At 45.6% G+C, this 22,307-nt stretch overlaps 1 protein-coding gene across 1 annotated transcript in view; it reads right to left on the bottom strand.

Moving 5' to 3' along the window:
• The window catches only part of Hs3st2 (heparan sulfate-glucosamine 3-sulfotransferase 2), a 100,739-nt gene extending 90,888 nt beyond the window's left edge, over positions 1 to 9,851 (bottom strand). Inside the window, exon 1 of the mRNA XM_048460493.3 lies at positions 8,933 to 9,851. Within this exon, the coding sequence (XP_048316450.3) occupies positions 8,933 to 9,417 (485 nt within the window). The 5' untranslated portion in view covers positions 9,418 to 9,851. The remainder of the gene's footprint in view (positions 1 to 8,932) is intronic.
• Between the last annotated feature and the right edge of the window lie 12,456 nt (positions 9,852 to 22,307).

Below are 22,307 nucleotides of genomic sequence, written 5' to 3' on the forward strand. Positions count from 1 at the left end.
CTCGATGTGCTTGTGAACACTGCACGTTGGAACACTTCTCTTCATGCTTGCATTTGGTCTGAGTTTTCATTTTGTTTTCTCCTCCCTGTTGTTAAAACATCATACGAACCTAAAAAGCCCAGAGCCACTGATGCATTCACTTCAGCTGGGTTTTCTACAAACTCCAGGCTTGTTTCTCATGATGTTGGTCATGGTCCCGTGTGACTCAAGGAACCTGCAAATACCGCTGCACTGTAGAAAGGAAATTTGCCATCATTTTAACTGTGGCTCTATTTCTAGTGCTCACACCAAGGAGGAATTACTCACTTTGGTGCCAATATTTCCTTAACCTATTAGTGTCTCCTGATATTCCCACTAAAGACAAAGAATTCTGTAGGCTTGGAGCACTCCAGTGTGCTCGTTGGTAAAACCTCAATAACACTGTTTCCCCACATCCCCCCCAAGTTGTCTGCTTTGAGATCACCTTCAGAAAGTGCTGCTGGCTTTCCATTAGGGTGGTTTATTTAAACAAGTTTGCTTTGTAAATATATTTATTTGAAATGTATTTGCATAAACTGTGTTAGGTTTACAAATAGATAATGTCATTAGAGAGATGCACAAAATGGCCGCGTGTCATTTATTCTCAAAAGAGGAACGTTGTGCCTAAAAGATGAAGCATTTAGGACTTCCCTTTGTCACTCTGATCTGCATTACATACATATATTGAGGTATGCTATTCATTCCAAAGTAGGAACTAAACGAAATGATGAAGCCTCGTTCTTTATGAAAGATTAAAAATTTTCCTTTACTCTAAAGAATTTATTTATGTATACAATAAATATGATTATATCCATTCTTTACTCTCTCCACTAACTCCTTCCATAAACTCCTTAGCATGTGAGATTATATAATTTTTAAAATTAAGTTTATTTCTTTAGATGATGCATAAAACATTTCAAAATGTGTATATAGATGGCGGCAAGGCTTGGATCTGGAAAATGCTGCTCAAGACCATGTGTTTAAGACTTGGTACTACTGGGAGTAATAGAAACTTTAAGAGAAGGGGCCCTACAGGGCTAAGAGACCTCTGAGCTGGAACTGACCTGAAACCCTCCTACTGAGTACTAGATTTCATGGTACCAGAAGGCATCAAGCAAGGTTCCAAAGGAGAGAAACTAGCAGCCGTCCTTCCAAGTCCTGATGGCAATGAGAACCTACCTCATCAAAAGCCAGCAAACCCAGGGTGCAGTAGTGGATCACATACCTTGGTGGTAGCCAAGAGCCCTCTTGTTAGAGTTAAGACCCACTCAACAAGAGAGAGGTCATGCCTGCTACTGGAAACCTAGAAAACTACCCAGGGTTACTGAAATCATGGGTCTCAGAAAAGAATCTACAACTCCCACAGCACAGTCCCTAACTACATTACAAAGAGTGATCCTTATGCCACAGAGAAATGCAGCTTTTATTCCTCATCAAGAAAGCCTCTCTTTGCAACAACCCTCCGGAGATCCTTACAGAAACCTCAGCCGTCAAAATGCAGAGTTATGGATCCCAGTCACAATGGATACATCTACAAAACGCTCTTTCACCTAAGGCTCAGGAAACATTGCAGAAGAGGGGGCAGAAAGATTTCAAGAACATGGAGTTTATTGAGAGTATGTCTCCTAGTAACATCAGGAAGCTACACGTGTGAAATCTCACCAACATTGCTGCCTAAACATGACATGAACAAGAACAACAATAATAGACTTGCTAACACGGATGGGGTAAAGCCCAGGAAACCTCAACCCTACACAAAGAACTACAGGCAATTAAAGAATTCTGAAAGCAGGAGAAATAGTCTTCCCAAGGGAAGAGCACACTAATTGGCTATCCAATACCAAATGATGAGTCATGAAAACATGCGTACATTTGGCATTATACAGAATGAGTCGTTCATATTTATGTATTTAGGGATATATGTGTATGTAAATACATGTATGCAGCAACAAATAATGAAAAAGGGGCTATGAAGTCAAAAGAGAGCAAGGGGTGTAAATGAGAGTGCTTGGATGGAGAACAGACAAGGGGGACATGATGGAATTATAGTATAATCTCAAAAACTGAAAGAGATAACTTTTTGAAAAAGAAGCTGGGTGTTGTGGAAGGTGTTTGGTCCCTGGCATGTGTCCTTGGAGAGACTAATAGGAATCTAGACCATTTCTCTCTTTCTCCTGTGTTCCCAACCATGAGATTCAGGCTTCCTCCACCCACTCAGCATTGTAGACTGCCTTTGCACATATCATAAGAATGGAGCAATCGATGGTGAGCTGGAGCCTCTAAGACTATGAGCCGCTTTCTTTCTTAAGTTGCCTATCACTGCTGTTCTGTTATAATAACTGAAGCCTAACATAAGAGGACTAATTACCACCTGAAATGTCAACACACATACGCATTGTCAGGTTAGATTTGCGTATCTCCTCATTTATCAGTTCTTTATAGTGGAGCATCCGAAATTTTCCAGTTTTTTTTTTAAATGTGGAATGCATTATTGCTATCTTTATTCACTCTGGTAAGCAATAGCTTACCAGAGCCTTCTATCCCTACCTGTAACTTACCACTCACTGGCCAAGCCTCCCTCTGCCTTATTCTCCTCAGCCTCGGCTAAGTTTAAATGAGATCACTGAAACACAAATATTAAGAAATTTATAATAGAGGTGGTGCACTCTAATGACTGAACTCTAGAAAATGCTGGATTCACCCCTCCAGAATGGGAGGTCTGTCAAGGATCAGAAGATGGTGGTGGGAAGTCCCTCTAGACTCCACCTAGAGATGAAATGGGCGAAGTAGGCACCAAGAAAGAACCATTACTAGCTCCTCTGGCTGGAAGTTTAGGAAGACGCAACCGCTAATGTGTACCTAGGAACACATGATGCCGAAGACCCCATGACCAAGCCAGCACATCTGGCTAGGTCTCCTGGGAGAGGGTTCTCAAGCAGAGCCTTCAGTGCCTCACCCAGTCCCATTTTCCCACAGAGAAAGCCCTGGGGAGTGAAGCATTGGACCAACAGCCCAGCTGTGTAGCCTGACAGGCAGCAATTACCTCTGAAATGCTAAGTTATTTCCTCTCACTGGTGGCTTTTACCCACCTTGTCAAGCTGCTCGTGGACTACAAAGCACTTCAGCCCATCAGTGCAGCCCATTAGGAGAAGAGAGTGGCAGCAGAGCCAGCCCACAGCAGCCTGGCACCGAGCCTGGCCAATGGTGGGCGTTTGACAAATAAATGGATTAACCCACCTCAGAGTTAGCTCTAGGGGAAATGGTAGGTGCCACAGACTTAGCATGGCTGCATGACCTTTTAGACCCCTCTGGCCTGACTCACAGCCGAGTATCTGCTTAGCTACCTCCCTCCTCCCTGCCCACTGGCTGTGAGCCATCTCACAGAGAGTTGGCCTCCCTTCCAAGTCATCCAGCAGATCCGGATCAATAGGGAGCTGTGTGCTTCCGCCCCTCCACACCCACTCTGTCACTCAATCATTCCGAAATGATTCATGGAGGGCTAACCAAGAAAAGAACACTGTTCAACACTGCTGAACACTGGATGCGGAGAACATTAAGAAACACTCAGGAAACAGCACCTATTGACACTGACTGTGCACCAGAATGGATAGGGGCTCTTGCGACGTGCCTCCTGGTCTACGTAAGTAAGTGTCTCTTTACAGCTGCCCACGGAGAACATTACAGCGGCACATCTCTGGTGGGCAGCTGTCCCACACTTTCCCTAGTTGTAAAATAGGTGCCTTCAGGAAGATGGTATGGATAACAGTTGAAATTTCAAAATGGATACAACTCCAACAGAGACCCCTGCTGCTGGCTGTTGAGATACCGTGATGGGGATTCTCCATGTAGTCAGTAGTCCTTTGGAAGACGGATGGAGTTCTGGGTGACTGGGGAAGCCACACTTTCAAGGCAGAAGACTGTTTGGTGAGGAGCAGTTCTGCAAGCAAGGCAAGGTGGAAACCGAGTATTTCATGGAAGCTGGAACATCCACCACTCATTGCAAGACATTTTAATCTCAGAAAAGTTAAAACAAAACAAAACAGCTATGCTTACTTTCTCGTTTAAGCAATACTTTTCTTTGTTTTAACAATGTGTATTCGGTGAAAATCTCAGGGTCTTCTTCACTTCACAAGCTCAAGCAAAGGCTTTGGGGACATCCCATTTTCCATTTCCAGCTCATGTAGTTCCTTGACGCTCCAGAGAAAAGTAAGATCGACTCTCCCCTCCCCTTTTTTCCTGGAGCAATGACAACTCTGCCTTTGAGATAATGCTCAGTGCCGGAGAACTGTACACACACTGGACTAACTAATATAACTCCGGTGTGCTGCAAGGCTCACAGATGGGGAATTGCCACACTCAAAAGTTTCGTTTAATCAGAATGTGTCACACTCCCCTGGACCCAGGTAGGAAAACTCCTCATAAAGAAAGACGCTTGTACAGGAGACCACACACGTGTGGGGGAGGGAGGGCACAGATCACCTGAACACACAGTGAGAAGAAGTCTGTTTCGCGCGTTGATCAGTTCGCTCTAAGATACAAAGCCTTCTCTGTTCTCTTCTTCGTGCAGAAGGGCCCTGTCTCCTGCCTGTGGGCTTCCTCCTAAGGCTTGCTGAGCCCGAGTTTGGCTTTGCTGTTATGTATGAGTCACGAATTTGGATGAGCTTGACGATGTGGTAGGTTTCATTCTGTGCTTTGCGTTCTCTGTCTTACTTAGACCATCGCCCCTGTGGCAAATCCTGTGTCTGTCTGTCTTATACAGTCCCAAGAAGGCACCAAGGCTGAACAAGAAAGTAAGCAGAGATATGAGATGGGGGTCTACCTTTTACAGCAAGTTCATCTATCAACGTTTGGACACTGGTGCAGAGTCAATTGTCATGTATTAACTTGCTCCTGGTGGCATTTTAGTGCATTTAGAAAAGACTTCCTTCTTCTCCACAAGCACGCCCTGCCAACACATAGGGCTAGCACAATCAAGACGCTTGAAACCAAACTCACCTTCCTCTTGAACCCTAAAGACTCCTGGACACAGCACCACTTATATTTCTTCATAAATGACGATTGTACCAAATAGGCTTTATCAGAGGCAAACTTGGGTGAAACAAAAGTATCTTATGTGAAATCTTAGATTGTTGAATGTTTTCATATAAGGTATCACATATGCTTTTTATACGACATAAAAGACTAGGTCAGACATGATTCTCATTTTTAAAGGTGGGTAAATAGATATGCAGATATATGAGGTGAAATTTTATCAGTGCAAGGTTAGGAAAGAGATGGTGGGGAGAAAGGGGAAAGAAAGAAGCAAGGATAAGATTGATGAAAGGGTAGACAGAAAAAAGGAAGAAAGAAAAAGGTGGAGTGAGGGAGTGGCTCAGTGGGTAAAGCGTTTGCAGTACACACAAGCAGGAAGGTCCTCGGTTCAGGTGCCCAGAACTCACATAAAACCAAAAAACCCACGAGCAAGCGCCTATAATCTCTCTGTTGAGGAGACATTTCCCTGGAAATCATTGGTCATCCTCCCTAGTGTAATCAGAATCAGTGAGCTCCAGGTTCAGAGAGAGATGTTTCAAAAACCACGGAGGAAAAGGGCTCAACTTCTAGCTTCCACGCATACACTCATAAGTGTGATTTTGGGTACACACACGTGGAAAAAAAAGGAAGTCTGAAACTGTTTCTTTAGCAGTGCATTCTTCAGCCCCATTTGGTGGCGGCAGCAGGTTCAGCACTAACAGCTGTGTTAGCAGGAGCGCTAATGGCAATAGCAGGAATATTGGTAGCAAAACAGCAGGAATTGTGGCAACAGTAGTAACACCATTGCCCTGCCTCTCTTCATATACCAAAGATTCTCCCATGGAACTTTCATATGCAATGTTTCAAGGTTCATTCTTCAAACCTGGGATAATTATAATGGCTGCATTCCATAAGAAGGCAGCTGGGACTTGGGGTGATCACCCTTTTCCAAATTGCATAGCATCTAACAAGGTCATCTCTGGCCTTTGACACAAAGGATTCTGCCCCGGGACTGTCATCAACCTATTTTAGCTTTTCCTTTTCTTCTGAGCAGCTAGTGGCTTCCACCCTACACCCTTCCAGATCCATCTGGGAGGAAATTTGAAGAGGGGGACTCAGAACAGACACACAGGTGAGGTTAGAGCCAGAGACTAGATCACAGAAGGGTGTTAGAGGAATTCCCCTGCAAGAGAGCAGGCTCTCTAAAAGTGACCTGGCTCAGAGGTTCCCAAGAAGGGATTGGGACCCAGCAATAAAGAAGGTGGGAGCTCCATAGACTTGTTCCTTTTGCTGATGGTATCTCTCTGGCTATATCAATTCTGCCTTTATGGGGAAGTCTCACCTGTGGCTTGGTGGCCGTGATTCTTATTTTCCCATTGTCTATCTGCATTTAGACCTTCTGGCCTAAGAAGTAGTCTTCCAGGGCTTCCAAATGGGACGGGGATCATAGATTCCACCGCAAGCATGCAGCTTGCCCCAGGTAACCCAGGCCACAGCCGTGGGTAAAAGGCCCCTTGAGCAGATATTGTAAGGAATCCCCATAGTTTCTGCAATTACTGCATGTTACTGAAGTGGTGGTAAGAGATAAAACAGAGAGAAGCAGTACCCAAGTAGGGGAGTATATCACATTTTGTGGAAACAGCAATACCTATATGAAATCCTTGACCTGGGGTGGGGTTGCATCCCCCCCACCTCCAGAAAAAAAAAATCACAAAACACACAGCCCTTTCCTGAGTGCTGGAACTTCCCAGTCTTCCTGAGAAACTGATGGGTATCATAGTTATGACCAGACCGCCAGGCTAATCCTTCCTTTAGAGAAACATCAAGAAGGAAAGAAGAGTGGGGGAGGGGAGAGAGAGAAAGAAGTGGAGCTGTCAGTGTGCTTCATGTTAAATAAAACCTACCAAGATTCAGCTGAGAATTTTAGCAGAATCCAAATGTGCTAGGGAGAAAAAAAAAGGCATGGCTCCCATCTCCAAGGTTCACAGCTAAGCTGGCTTAGAATCACACATGCCAAGGTTAAAAATAAAAAGCCGACATCCCTGAATGACACAGGCTCCAGAAAGGAAGCCTGAGGTACGGCAGTTTGGTGGAGGAGGGAGGAACAGAGAAGGAAAGCCTGGGCTCAACATAGAGGTGTTTATGGGAGACACATTACCTAAAAGCTAGATGTTCAGAATTTTGCTATTTTGCACTTAAAAAGCACTTCCCCGTGGAAAAAGATTTCATAACGATCTTCATATTTTCCGTCGAGGAAACCCTGGCATGCAGTGAGTGTGACTGACCTCAAGCAGGGCACTAGTGTCCTGCTTCTGCGGTCTATCCCCTGGGGTCTGGTTCAGATAGTGTTTGCACATAACTAGATGAAACACTCATGGGTCACAGTTCAGAAAACATGGTGGACCATTGGCATTGGCATGAAGCCACACCTGACTGTGTGCCAAGAGTCCCTTGATTGACCCCACTACAGACAGTGTGTCTGCCTCTTGGGGACAGCATGTATCCCATCCCTTGCTCTTCACAAGCATAGCTGCTGCTGGCCAGGGCTAGCTGAAAAGGGTGACAAGCCATTCCCATGGGTCCTCCTTCTTTGGAAATCCAGAACTCTTTGTTACGACATCATTAGGGTCATCTTTCTAATGAAACCATCCTTTGTCCAGTATGCTCGTGAGTCTAGTGACTAAAGGATTTCCTTTATGTGGAAATAAAATAAAATAAAATAAAAACAGCTTCAGCAACTGTCAGCCACCATGGTGACTCTCCACAATTCCATTACTATGCAGAACTGTCTAGAATGTCTTCAGGTAAATTCCATGACATCAGAAGTCCATGCATCATCCTCCAGCCCCAAAGGCGCTCTGACTCAGCCCCTCTGTGGACCTATCCTGCAGTTCCTCACCACATAGGGTGTGAAAGGCCAATGGGCACTGGAGGACTGGAGAGTGAAGGCCGCCACCTCAGTGAAGCCTCATTGTACATTCAGACACCACCCACTGGGGCGAACTGTAGCCAGCAGAAGTCCAGGGGAAGAGTGAACTTTCTAGGCATGTCTGACTATTCCTAGGACTCATTCCATCTAGCCTTCGCTTTAAGTGCCCACCTGTCTTCCAAATCCCTCCCGTTGGTTGCTATTTTAAAAACACCCCCCCCCCAACGCTGTTATTTTTACATCTTTCAAACACTCTGAAAAAGTCTTGGCAGGTAAACAGGGCAAGAACTATTTCCCTGGCCCTCATGATGGATGGGGAAAGAGAGACTGCTAGAGTTTGAGGAACTTGCTCAATCTCCTTGTCAGAGCCACGACTAAAATACAAGGTTTCTTCCTTTCATCCAAGCTCACTAACCCAGAACTAGAGAGACTAAGGGAGTGAGCCCCAGAATGGGAGCAAATCTTTGCAGCTGAGACTGGCATTCTCAAAGGGTTAGACCTTGTTCCCTTACTCATGGCAAGAACTCCGGGCATGCTGTCATTTTGTCGGAAGTATGGGACCCTATCCAGGCAGGAACCACTCCAGACGGCCTTTGTCCTGGCTTCCTTTTCTCAGCGTCAGGTGCCACAGATCAGGGAAGAACAGCTTAGGGTCAGAGTAGGGCTGTGGTCAGACAACCGTTCGCCTTGGGCAAGCAGCCCCATCCGGCCTAAAAACTGGACATGGAAGCCAACCTTCCAGCCAGCACCTATGTTTGACTGGAAATGCCCCCTTTCTTACAGGAACCCCAGGGACAGGAAGGGCTGCCCTGCCATTTGCACTTCAAAGAACCTCGTGTAGAACTAGTCTCTGGGAAGTTTGGGGTGGATCCTCCCATAGTAATCATCCACATCCGCTTGCCGGCTTAATAAGTCAAGGGGTGGCTCCAAGGATGGAGCAGTCCTAGCTGAGTGGAGCTGTGGTGGCCCCCTTACCTGTACCAGTCCAGTCCTCGGCCGTAGTTCCTGTCGAAGAAGTGGGGTTCGGTGCCCAAGGCCCTCACGTCCGGGTGCACACGGATAAACTCCAGCACCGCCCGGGTTCCCCCTTTCTTAACGCCCACAATGAGGGCTTGGGGCAGCCGTTTAGTGCCCACCTTCGGGGAGCCGGAGTGGTTGGACCCGGAGAGACGCGGTGCTGGAGCAGCAGCTACCGGCGCGCTGGGAGCGCTGGGCTCACTGGGCGTCGGCCCCGGGGGATCACACGGGCGGGACTTCGCCAGAAGTTTCTGGCTGCTTGCGCTGGGGCTGCGGAGGCAGCGCGGCGCGCCGAGCAGGCGGCTCTGGCCCAGACCGTCGCAGCAGCACAGGAAGCTGTAACACAGGTAAGTGCAGGACAAGGACAACGTGAAGGCGAAGAGCAGCCTGCGCGCTCTCCGCGGCTGAGGTGGCCCCGCGCGGCCAAGGACCCTATAGGCCATAGCTCCATGGGCCCGCGCCGGGGGTCATGGTTTCTGAGGTGGCACCTGCGGCGGAGCTGCTGTATGGCCCTGCGATCGCCTAGAGGGCTCGCGTGGCGTTGTCCCCGCCGTGCGGGTCAGGCGTAGTGGACGCCGTCTCCTCCGAGGGTTGCTGACCTGGGCGAGCACCGTGCCCGGGGGTCCCGGGAACGGTGACTCCTCGGGGACCGGGTGGCTGCATTGCCAGCATCTCCCGGTGCTAAGCGATTGGGGCTCCGGGTAGCGGGGCGGCTCCCGGCACTCTTCAGCTCTCACGCGGGTCGGGTTCGGAGCGCGCCCAGCGCCCGAAGCCCCATTCCGGATGCTCGGAGCGCCTTTCAGGGGACTCTCGATGGCCGTGCGGCTGTGCCGGCGGGAGGATGCGCGGACCGGACGGTGGCGCTGGCGCCGGCCGCGATCAGGCTCCTCGGGAAATGCCGAGTGGAGCGCGCTGCCGGCTCTATTTAAGGAGTCGCCTGACGTCAGCCGCGCGGGTCCCCCGAGCCCGCGCCGCGCCCGGGGACCTGGCCCGCCCCTTGCACCCCCACTCTCTTATTCCGCTCAGGTACACCACTGCCCCAGGCCCTCCCCGTGCGGACTGCTCCCTAAAGAGTCTTGACCAGCTTGGAGCGGTGAGGGGAGGGTGACCAGGTACACTGTGTACTCCTGGGGGAATCTGGACACTCCCACCACTCTGGCCTCTTGACACCTGAGAGGAGATTACGCCAACACCCACCCAAGACATAGACTTGAGTGCTGATGCAAGCACCCAACCCTGATACTCGGTTCCACTACACTCACCCACACATGCACGATGCACGCACAGGAGCAAGCTCACCCTAATCCGGACACACCCCAACACCCCACAGAGGGTGGTGAAGAATACCCCTAACACGAGCCTAGGAGCACAACAAGGATACACCCCATCCCCAGTCATCTTCCTGGACCAATACACAGCCTGGAATCTGACTTCGCGCAGTGTGCGTACACGCCTGGGACCCGGGCGCACACTGTAAAACGGTTGGGTGGAGGAACCGAGCATGAGTGAGATTCCGTGACTAGTTCTCAAGCCCCCTGGCACCCGCGCGCTGACTCACTCCCAGGCGTCTTGCTCTGTCTCTCGCCCGTAGAGCAAAAACCTCCACCCAACTCGCACCCACTTCATCCCGCCCCACTCCCCGCGGCCCCCCCCCAAACGCCTAGTCTGTAAGGAAAAGGAGCCCCAGAACTGCAGACTTACTTATCTCTTGGCGGCCGCCCCCTAGCGGTGGACTGCTCCCCGGGGAGCTGTCCAGGGTACCAGATGCTCTTTAAGGGCCGGAGTGTAGTTGGTTTCTTCATAGTGAACAGTTCCCAGTGGCTAACCCCAGAAAATGCTTGCACGAGAAACCCCAGTACTGTCTTGAGAGGTCACACTAGTACCTGGTTAGAACCTTGCATCCCAGGTAGGAATGCTGTCCCCTAATCGCGATACCAATGTTCCCAAAGTGAAGACTCTCACAAGATGGCTGAATGACCCCTCCACCACCCTCAGCTTCTGTCAGGCTACTGATAACTTACTTCAGGGCACTGTCTGTGTATTCTCCCCCACCCCCACCCCCACCCCCACCCCCCCGAGACAGAATATCACTGTGCTGCTTTAGTGCCTGTCCTGGAGCTAGCTCTTGTAAAACAGGCTGGTCTCAAACTCGCAGAGATCTGCCTGCCTCTACCTCCTGAGTGCTGGGATTAAAGGCGACCGCCACCACCGCCCAGCTGGTCTGTGTATTCTTGCTCAAACTAGGAAATACGTTTTCTCCTCAAGCCATACCTATCCCTAGAAAACTTAGACCAGATTGTAGGCACTAACATATTCCCTCCCGATTTCATTCTTCTTCTTCTTCTTCTTCTTCTTCTTCTTCTTCTTCTTCTTCTTCTTCTTCTTCTTCTTCTTCTTCCTCTTCCTCTTCCTCTTCCTCTTCCTCTTCCTCTTCCTCTTCCTCTTCCTCTTCCTCTTCTTCTTCTTCTTCTTCTTCTTCTTCTTCTTCTTCTTCTTCTTCTTCAAAAGATAATCTGATGCCAGGATGTGGCAGCACATGCCTTTAATCCCAGCAATCAAGAGGCAGAGGCAGGTGATCTCTGTGAGTTCGAGGCCAGCCTGGTCTACAGAGTGAGTTCCAGGACAGGCTCCAAAGCTACAAGGAAACACTGTCTCAAAAAAACCAAACCAAACAAAAATGATCTGAGTTCAATTAGACATTCCCATTGACAGTTGGGTATAGGGCCATTCACTGGAGCATGGGCAGCTTACCAGTGTCCACATTTCTGAAGAAAAAGGGTTCCCCAAGGGCCATCAACTGTCAATAGCTGCTCGGCCAGGAGTAGGGCCTCAAGAGTTCCTTCTCCCTCTCTCCTGAGACATTGACTGGCTTGATCTTGTGTGCATTTTGTGCAGGTGACCAAGGATACTGTGAGTTCAGGGGTTCAAGGGCGTTGACATTTTCAGGAAAGCACCATTTCATAGGTCTTTTTTTTCCACCTTCCAGCTCTAACCCTCTTACATCCCTCTCTTCCGCAATGTTCTCCAAGCCTTGGGAAGCACATGATAGAGATGTCCTTTTCAGGGCCAAACGCTCATAGCCACTTATTCTCAACACTCTGATCAGTTATGAATCTCTGCAGTAATCACCACCTACTGCGAATGGAGGCTTCTCTGGCGGAGGCTGAGAGCAGCACAGACCAACGCCTATATCTCCAAGCGTACTCTGCACTTTAGAATCTTAATTCTAGCAGTTGTTAGCATGTATCAAGTGCCATAATGAACAAACCACTTAAAGGCTTTACCTCGTTTATCTTTGGAGATAGGTATTATTATAGGCATTATTGTAAGTCCTAATTTACAGAGAGTGGAAAGAGGTTAAATAAACACATACTCAGTAATTGGCAGAGCTAGGATTAAGCCCAGACAGTCTGGCTCCAAGATCCAAGGTTTTAATTACAGAGCTCTGAAGCTTCCGAACTTCCTTTGAGCAGTATGCACATAATTCCATCCCAGGCTACTCTCCTGGATATGAACGAATTTGTCTAGATTGCTATTAAAATCTGGTACCCAGGACTGGATGAGAATTCTAGACGTAGAATGAAAAGTTCAACAGGATCTCTGATAAAATCTATTTCTAGTAATGCCACCTAAGACCCCTCCCATCTTTTTCTTGTAGCTACATCACACTGCTAACATCTCCAGCTTGCCACCACGTAACATCTCCAAGTGTTTTCTACAAGTGCTGGTGATTAAGGCATAGCCACCCCCTACTGTACTTGCACAGTGGACTTAAAGGGGGAAAAAGACCTAACATGTAGGTCCTTACACATTTGACCTGATTAAATCATCTCATCTCATCTCATCAGTTCATGGCTACAGTCATTTTTTTTTCAAATGTCTGCTTGAATCTCAGGTCATGATTTAGCTTTCATATTCTTGAAAAAATAGGAAGATTAAATTCACACTTTATTTTTTGAGGATTTTAGAGATTGAATCCAAGTCTTTGTACAGCGAGGAACACGCTACCACCGAGCTGCATTTCTAGCTCTTGGCTTTACTTTTGATTTTCTGTGTATGTTGGGCAGGTGTTTCGCCCTTTCTAAGCCACAATTTCTTTAATCTGCAAAATGGGGCCACTATGAGCAAGCTCAGAAGCCTCACAGTGCTACGGTTGTAACTCTGCAGTTATATATGACTTCACTTTCCAAAGCAGGAGCCAGTCTCTTGGCACTATGTCACCTCCACATCTGATTACAATTTAATTAATTCTCCACTCAAATTGTTAATAAAAATGTCAAAACAGATATGCTGAAAGGGGTTCTAATGCGAGCTTTCAAGAGTTCTTCACATCACCAGCCTGCTATTTCGGCACTCCATTGTTAAAATCGCAAGGTTGGATGCAGTATAATCCACCCCGGCACACCTTTTCCTTAGGAAAACAAGCCCTGGACACAGCTAGACCTTGTCATTTTGTACTTGCTTCTATTTTTTAATTAGTTTAATTTTTTTAAGTTCAGATACATTAGAAACAGGTGAGTTTTCTCCTTCAAACCTTATCCAGAGTAAAGACCAAAACTAGAATTTCTGAGGGGATGGGTGTGGCAGCACCCAAGATTCTCCCTAGGGAGGATCCAGGGTCACATGGTTCATCAGATAGCATTCACTTAGAGAAGGTATATATGTCTGGTTTTCTATAACATGCAAATCCGCAGGAAGATGATTCAGGGCTGGCATGGAAGTTCCTCAGGCTACTGCATGTTTTGCCATGTTTTCTCCATTGTAAAGTCATCCCAAATTCCGTGATGACCTGCTGTCAGCTTGTTCAAATTCTGATCATCAGTCTGAAAGAAAAGGATGGGAGATACATGCCATTGCCCCTTATGGACGCTTTTATCGGTCATCTGCATTATTTCCACACATAATTGATCAGTACTATCACATGCTGTAGTGGTTTGGATAAGAATGGCTCCCATAGGCTCACATATTTGAATGCTTCGTCACCAGGGAATGGAAGTGTTTGATGGGATTAGAAAGATTGGGGGGGTTGTCCTTGTTGGAGGAAGTATGTCACTCAGGTGGCCTTTAAGGTTTCAAAAGCCCAAGCCAGACCAAGTCTCACTGTCTGCCTGTGGATCAGGATGTCACTCTCTGCTATGCATCTAGCACTGTGTCGCTCCCTGCAGTAATGATAATGGACTACGTCTCTGAACTATCAACCAATCCCCCAATTAAATGCTTTCTCTTTTAAGAGTTGCCTTGATCGTACTGTCCCTTCAGAAGAAGAAACCGTGACCAGGACACCTGCTTTCCAGCATCAGGTTACCTGTCAAAGCATAGTCTTAGCCTTGGGTGACTACACTTGGTTCAATCTGGATATTTTTTTAAAAATTACCTTTTAGATTTATTTTATTTGATGTGTATGATTGCCTTGCCTGGATATATGTATATGCACTGTGTGTATGCCTGATACCTCAGAGGTCAGAAGAAGACTGTTGGAACCCCTGAGACTGGAGATACAGACAGTTGGGAGCTACCATGAGAGCATCAGGAACTGAATCTGGGTCCTCTACAGGAGCGACAGATATTCTTCATCTCTGAGTCGCCACTCCGGTTCGAGACTTGGGAGTATTGTTACCAATGAGAAACTTGCATAACTGTAGAAAATAAGTAATCATCTCTACTACCTTGAAAATTTTTTTTTCTGTGTAGCTTGTGTGGGCTGGCCAAGTCCAATGTCTTATAGTTCTATTTCCACAAATCTAAGCAATTCAACTCTTTCCAATGAGAATTAACCACAGAATTTTTATGGAACTTTCTTTTCTTTATGACACACTGGACAAAAAGAGCTTCAACTCCAGTAGTCACATGAGCTACCAAGGGGACTGTCCTAGCTTGCTTTCTGTTGCTGCAATAAGCAACATGGCCAAAAGCAACTTGGGGAGGAGAGAGTCTACTTCTTCTTACAGAATGCAGTCCATCATTAAGGGATGCCAAGGCAGAAACTCAAGGCATGAACCTGGAGGCAGAAACTAAAGCGGAGGTCATGGAGGATTCTGCTTACTGACTTTTTCCACATGACTTGATCAACCTGCTCTCCCTCCTTCCCCCTCTCTTCCTCTCTCCCACTCTCCTCCCTTCCCCCCTCTCTCTCTTCCTTCCTTCCTTTTCTTCTTCTTCTTCTTCTTCTTCTTCTTCTTCTTCTTCTTCTTCTGCTTCTGCTTCTGCTTCTGCTTCCGCTTCCGCTTCCGCTTCCGCTTCCGCTTCCGCTTCCGCTTCCGCTTCCGCTTCCTCTTCTTTTTCTTTTTCTTTTTCACAGACTTTATCTGTGCAACAACTCTGGCTCACTTTACAGGCCAGGCCAGCCTTGAATTCACGTAGATCTGCCTGCCTCTGCCTCATGAGTGTTGGGATTATAGGCATGCACCACCATTGCCAGCCATCAGCCTGCTGTCTTATCCAACCCAAGGAACACCAGTCCAAAGATGAGACCACCCACTGAGTTGGACCCCTCCCACATCAATCATTGATCAAGGAAATGTCATATTAGACAAGATTTAAGGGCACTTGGATGAAAACTGACTGAGGTGGGAAGGCGCTTAATTTTAAGGACCGGAAAACCTGAAACTGTTACGAATTGGAGACAATTATAGGTCCAGCTACTTTTTTCAACTCCTCTGTTTCTCTGTGTATTCAGTAAAGATTATTGACATAAGAGCAACAGAGACTGATTTTTGGCTAAGATAAGCATACAGGCAAGTAACTCACACAGGACAAACACTTCAGATGAACCCTAGACTCGGAAAGGACTGACTAGAAGAGTAGGGTACAGAGCTGATGAAAAGCAGCATTGCCGTAAGGCAGCACAGCACTGCCGTAACGATCCTTCCCTCCCACCCCGATGCCCTGCGCTGAAGACCTTGAATTTGAAATTGTAAAACAAGGAAGTTCTCTTTCCCTTACATTTTTGCACCTAATCAAGTCTCATTATTCAGTTTTGAGAGTAAGTTTCAATTTTTCCCCCTGGGAGCCGAGTTTTTTTTAAATGTAAGAAAATATCCCCAAAGAGAGTGATTCCCAGAAGGCAGAGGGCAGTGGAGTGGCGTGGTCTGTTGGTTCTCTTCTGGGAGACATGAAGTTCACATCTGAGCCCAGAAAGTGGGCATAAACATTGCACTTTTAGAAGGAGGTGGAAATAAAGGTGAGGGAAACTCAACCTTGCTCCATTGTCTCGATAAACCCAAAAGCTCAAAGTGCCCCAGATCCAGTGAACGGGAGAAAAATCCGGAAGACCAGGGACTCTGAGGATTTTAAGAACTAATATCTAAACTCTCCTTTACTCCCCACGTTGGTGACTTTTGTTATTGGCAACAATCACACACCTAATAATAGACACCATTTATTGCACCAGGAGCAAGGGTTTGGTTGCACTACGTAAGTTAATCCCCTCAATAAACCAATTCCATATGCATTGTTAAAATCCTTACTTTAAAAGAAAGGAAGCCATCTCCAGGGGGTTGGATTTCCTATGTTCTCCCAGATGCTGCAGCCCAAGGGAGTATGTAACAAAAGCATGAGCAGGAGGTTCCACACCAGCCTCACGCTCACTCCAGCATCTTTCCCCAGCAGTCCAGCCCTAGTCAGTCTTTCTGGCCCTGCATTATTTAACCTCTTTTATCTCATCTCCCTCTCTTGCAACCATGCAGCTACTTCCAGCTCAGCCTGGTAATTAGAACTTGGACTGCATATTCGTGTTGCGGTATTCCTGTTTTCTTCATGTTTTTTTTTTTTTTCCTTTTGATCAGCCACTAAATGTGACACCTGTCCAGGTTCCCAAGGATGATATAACATTTCATTTCAAAAACGTACCTGAAGTGCCATGTCAGGGAAGATGCTAGCCCCGGCCACTCCTTTGCTCAATACTACGGTATAGCGGGCTGGGAATGGCCATTTTCCTTAACCACACACTTGTAGGTGAGACTGGCACTACTGTTGGCATCAGTCTCGCTCCATCGAGTTCACAAGATACACCCCTCAGTTGTGCAGGAGGAGTTAATGCAGGGTAGCTCAGGGAGAAATATGAAGACCTTTCTACACTTGTTAGTTTGTATTGTTGTTGATGTTGTTTTTAATTTTTGAGACAGGGTTTCTCTGTGTATCTTTGACTGTCCCAGAACTCACTCTGTAGACCAGGCTGGCCTCAAACTCACAGAGATCCGCCTGCCTCTGCCTCCCGAGTGCTGGAATTAAAGGCATGTGCCACCACATCTGATCTCTGTATTGAACTTTTAACGCTTTCTTTTAACTTCTTTCTTTTTCTTTTTTTCTTTTGAGACAAGGTTGCACGTGGAGCCCACACTGGCCTTGAATTTACTGAATAGCCCAGGCTTGCCTCAATATAACACAGGTCCTTCTGCCTTAGCTCCCTGTGTTCTTTGGTCATTTTTATTAGGTGATAACATTCTTGATATAGACACAAATGAAAATGCCAGGAATCAGGAAGGACAAACACCCTAACAGTCAGAAACTTGTTGATATTTTGCATATTGCTGATTTTGTTAGGATTCTGTCTGTCCCCTTCCCATCTGTGTTTATTTAGTTGCCTGTCTGCTTATGGGCGCTGATTGGCCAGGCAGGAAGTATAGGTGGGTCAACCAGACAAAAAGTAGAGGCGGGGCAATGAGAATAGGATAAGGCTAGGGAGGAGAAAACTCCCTCAGCCACTCCTGCGCAGACCACCGAAGAGGCAACATGTAAGCTGTCACACTGAGAAAGGTACTGAGCCCATGTGGGTAACGTAGATAAGGATAATGGGGTAACATAAGTTATAAGAGCTAATAAATAGTCTGACCAAATGGGCCAATCAGTTTATAATCTTATGGAGTCTTGTGTGTGATTTTCCTTGGGAGTTGCCAGTTGTGGGGTACCGGGCGGGACAGAAACCCCAACAAGCTGGCCCCGTCATGTTACAACCCACTATCTCTCCTTCCGTGGATCCATTGTACAATTCTAGTACTCTAAATGTCCCCACGGAAGGGACCAAACGCCCTCTCTAGACACAGCACATGGCGAGTGTTCCTGGATAAGTAGGCAGATAATATCCCCAAAGAGCCAGCTGTCAAAATGACAACTGCATTAGACACAAGGACCTGGCTCACTTGTGTTAAAGGACCAAACCGTCCGTTTGTCAGTCATTCCTCTCGTGACCACTCCTCTCTTTACTCAGTATGGCTAATAGACAAATCTCAAATGAAACGGATCAGCACATTGTTGACTGTCTTGTGGAGTCCTTTGACCCTCTTCCTCTGTACTAGATTTCCTGGCTGAGATCATCTCTCTTCCCACTCAGTGCTTTTATCAACGTAGTTGAATTCAGCCAGTGCAGAAGTGTCCTAACCAGTACCACTTCAAATTAATCACTTCCGGTCTCAAGTGGCCCCTCAACACTACCTCGCAATCATGCTACATTTTCTAGCCCATTCCATCTTGAGTCCTCCCATGAACATCTTTAAGACCACCGTCCTCTTCCCGCACCCTGATACTGCCTTCCTGGGTGCCTATCTGGGCCCAGCAGCTGATGACCTTGATCCCACTTTGCGGGGAAATCAGAGCAATCCGTAGAGAACTTTGCCCCTCACCTCTTTCCCCGCTACTTTCCCCATGTGCCAGCATCTATGGACCTGGATGTTCTTTTCTGTCCTGTTAATGTGATTTTATTGTGTGCTTTTAGATAAGATTCTTTTGCCTGTGCACACATCCAATCTATTTCTGTCTTCTCAGGGATGTGACCCCAGCCATCTTTCCATTCTTATTCTGCGTCATCATTCCCCACCCCCACCCAGTGGCCCTGGATTGCTCCCAACAGCATACAAGTGTGGGACTGTTGATTCCACCTTGAAAAGAAACTAGCCTGTCTTGAGCTCACCTTTCCCTCCCAGGGCTGCTCCATTGATATTTTTCCATTTACAGCTCAGCTCAAAAATCATCTCTGCTCATTGACTCCTCCCATTGGCCCAGGAGCCTATGCTGCTCTGGCTTTTACTGCTCCTGCCCCCAGCTTAAAAGACTGCTATTTTTAAGGTCACCCATGAGTCTCATAATGATAAATCCAATCCGTTTTAGTTTTTCTTTCAATGCTACAGTGTTAGGTAGGGATCAAACCTAGGGTCTCGCTCGTGTTAGACAAGCACTCTACCCCAACCCTCCCCTCAGTCCTTAGCCTATCTTGATCCAACATACAGCGAGCAGCTGGCACACTTGGCATGCTCTTGTCCCAGCTGTGACCCCTGGAATGCACAGCTTATGACATCCTCCCTGTTTCTTCTTCCAAGTCTCCATCAGTGCTCCATTGGGGTGTCTGATAGACATCTTTGTAGATGGAGGCTGCTCTTACATTTCCTGGCCATCCATGGCCTGAATAATCACACAGAAACTATATTAATTACAACACTGCTTGGCCAATAGCTTAGTCATATTCCAAGCTAGCTCTTATATATTAAATTAACCCATTTTTATTAATCTGTGTATTGCCATAAAGCTGTGGCTTATGGGAAAGTTCTGGTGGCATCTTTCTCCTTCAGCAGCTACATGGCATCTCCGTGACTCTCTCTCTCTCTCTCTCTCTCTCTCTCTCTATATATATATATATATATATATATATATATATATATATATTGCCATGTCATAGGCCAAAGCAGCTTTATTCATTAGCCCAAAAAAGCAACATATAAAAAAAGAAACATATATAAAGGACATCCCACATCATCTCCCTTTTTCTCTCCACCAATTAAGAAGATAGGTTTTAACTTTAATATAGAAAAATTACATATAACAAAAAGGTATCAAGTAAGAATTACAGTTACAATATTTATATCTACTTTATCTTTTATCATATATAAGGAAAACTATAATTATAATTATCTAATCTTCAACTCCATCAAAGACTCCAGAGGAATATATTACCTAAGTAAACAGGAAGTACATTGTAAGCAACTTCCAAAACTCTAGAATTGACAGAGATATCTCGTTTCACTGCCTAGACAGTCACCCAAAGTTCTTCTTTAATGTTGGGGCATCCATCTTCAGCCTATAGGCCCATAGTATCTGACAGACTTTTCCATGAAGCAGGAAAATCGAAAGACTGCTTTGCCTATATTGGAAGTTTGTCATTCACTTTCTTCTGTGTCCTGCAGAACATCTGACAGACTCTTTCATGAAGCAGGACTCCTGAAGGACTGTCTCACCTTGTGTAGGCTAGTTCATTAGTCATTTTTCTGTGAGTTTTGCATATCTAGTTTATATAGCATACCATCAAGCAGTCTAGGTAAAAAAAAAAATTATTTCCCAAAAAGTTAGCTTTGTCACACTGAAGGTAAATTCCATAATGAGTTTCTTCAATGCCCATCAACCCCTCTGAAGTAATTGGTGCTACCAGAAGCAAACATGTCTCACTGTTGAGAAAAGTCTAAGTTCTTAAAACATTTTAAATGCCATATTCGGGTCTGAAGAATACCTATCCAACTGAAATATATCTCTGTACATCTAGAAAACCTAAGTAACTTGACTACAAGTTTGACTATCATTAATGATTATCTATTCATCTATAATTTTTAATGATATATTTTTAAATGAGTTGTATAAACATAATACCTTAAACAAGAGTAGAAATATATTTATATATATATATATATAACAAAATTGTCCTTAATTTGTATCAATAAATCAAAATCCAAATACAAAATATCAATGTAAAATATTCATCTCTATATCATATCTACTCCCCCTTTTTTATAAAGAGATTGACCATGACCATTTAATCATTTCTAATTAACCCACTTTTAATTAATGAAAACAAACATTTATAAGCAACCATTTTTGGAATTTGAGTTGTTTTCTCCAATCTGCTTCCTGCTGTTTGTTGGGCAAAGTAATTTGGGGCTCATGGAGACCTTTCAGCTTGATAGTCTTGTTCCATAAAACCATATTAGCCTGGAAGAAATTCACAGATTCTCATCCTCTGTGGAAACAAAAGCAGAATTTCTTTTCCGAAGAACATATCCTTAGACACAAATTTTAAAGTCAAGATACCTTTAAAATATATATGTTGGTTTAGATTAGCAGCCCCCAGAATCAAATGTCTCTCTGCAGTCAAAAAATTCAAAGAAAACACAATAATATAGATAATCCAGATTCTCTGTGTATTTTTCATCTTTATGTGGCTTTTTTTACTCTTTAACTTTTTAATATTTATTTTGTTATCTTTACTCCTCTAATCTGTGTCTTTTTATAACTGTCTATATTCTTTGTTCTCTCTCTTCCAAGCCTACATATATTTTTAAAATACATTGTGTCTCATTTAGAGGTCTTTTATGTCTAAATCTGTTCTATTGTGTATCCGAAATTCTTTTTTGACAAGATGCATTTTAAAATGGTAAGCAGTGTGGTTACAGCAGCCCTGGATATTGGCTCCACCTCTCTCGGCCTTTTACATGGTGATGGCAGTTCATTACCAGCTCTGGGACCACCAGGTAGGAGCCATACTCACCACCTCAACTCTGGGAAGCAATTGGCCCATGCCACCACCAAGTAACTTGCAACAGGCTGCCCATAAACCTCATCCAAGTGTCTGGCTTCCTGAAAGATCCAGAGCTATTCGTGCCTCTGGCACAAACCAGGAAGCTGTCTCTCAAAAAAGCCACACAGTTTTTGCTGCTAATGCTGCGTCAGGAAGCCTTCTTTTAAAGGAGCTGTGCCTCTGTTTGCCGCCAGCAAATAGAGTATCTGAAAAAGAATAATGTGGCTACCAAGAAGTTATGCTTTGTGTTTGTTTTTTTGTGAGTCTAGTAGCCCCCCTTTTTTTCTTAAGCTTTTTTAGGTCTTATGGATCCATGCCCCAGATGGTAGATAGATGGAGGCTGCTCTTACATTTCCTGGCCACCCATGGTCCGAATAATCACACAGAAACTATATTAATTCCCACACTGTCTAGTAGATATCCCATTGCTGTCCTATCCAAACCACCACCCTTTTCATCTGAATTCCAGAGGCAGTACTGTAACTCCCCTCTTTTTCTCCCTCTCTTCCTTTCCCACTCTCCCATGCTGCCCTTTGGTTTGAAAGTTGCTGTATCACTGAAAACTGCATTTCCCAGAATCCACTGCCACATGGTTTTTAGTTAGGTTCGCTGAAAGGAAGTCCACAAAGGGCACAAGAAAATAGACAGACAGGGAAAAGGCAGGTTGTTTATATCTAACATTAGCAGTAACAGCAGTGGTGATTAAACTTCTAACTCATGGTCACATTGCGTGGTGCTTGCAGCAGACATACCTTTAGGCTCAGCCCCGCCAAACTCACA

The sequence above is a fragment of the Myodes glareolus genome, chromosome 7 (assembly GCF_982192425.1).
Source record: "Myodes glareolus chromosome 7, mMyoGla1.1, whole genome shotgun sequence".
Lineage (NCBI taxonomy): Eukaryota > Metazoa > Chordata > Mammalia > Rodentia > Cricetidae > Myodes > Myodes glareolus.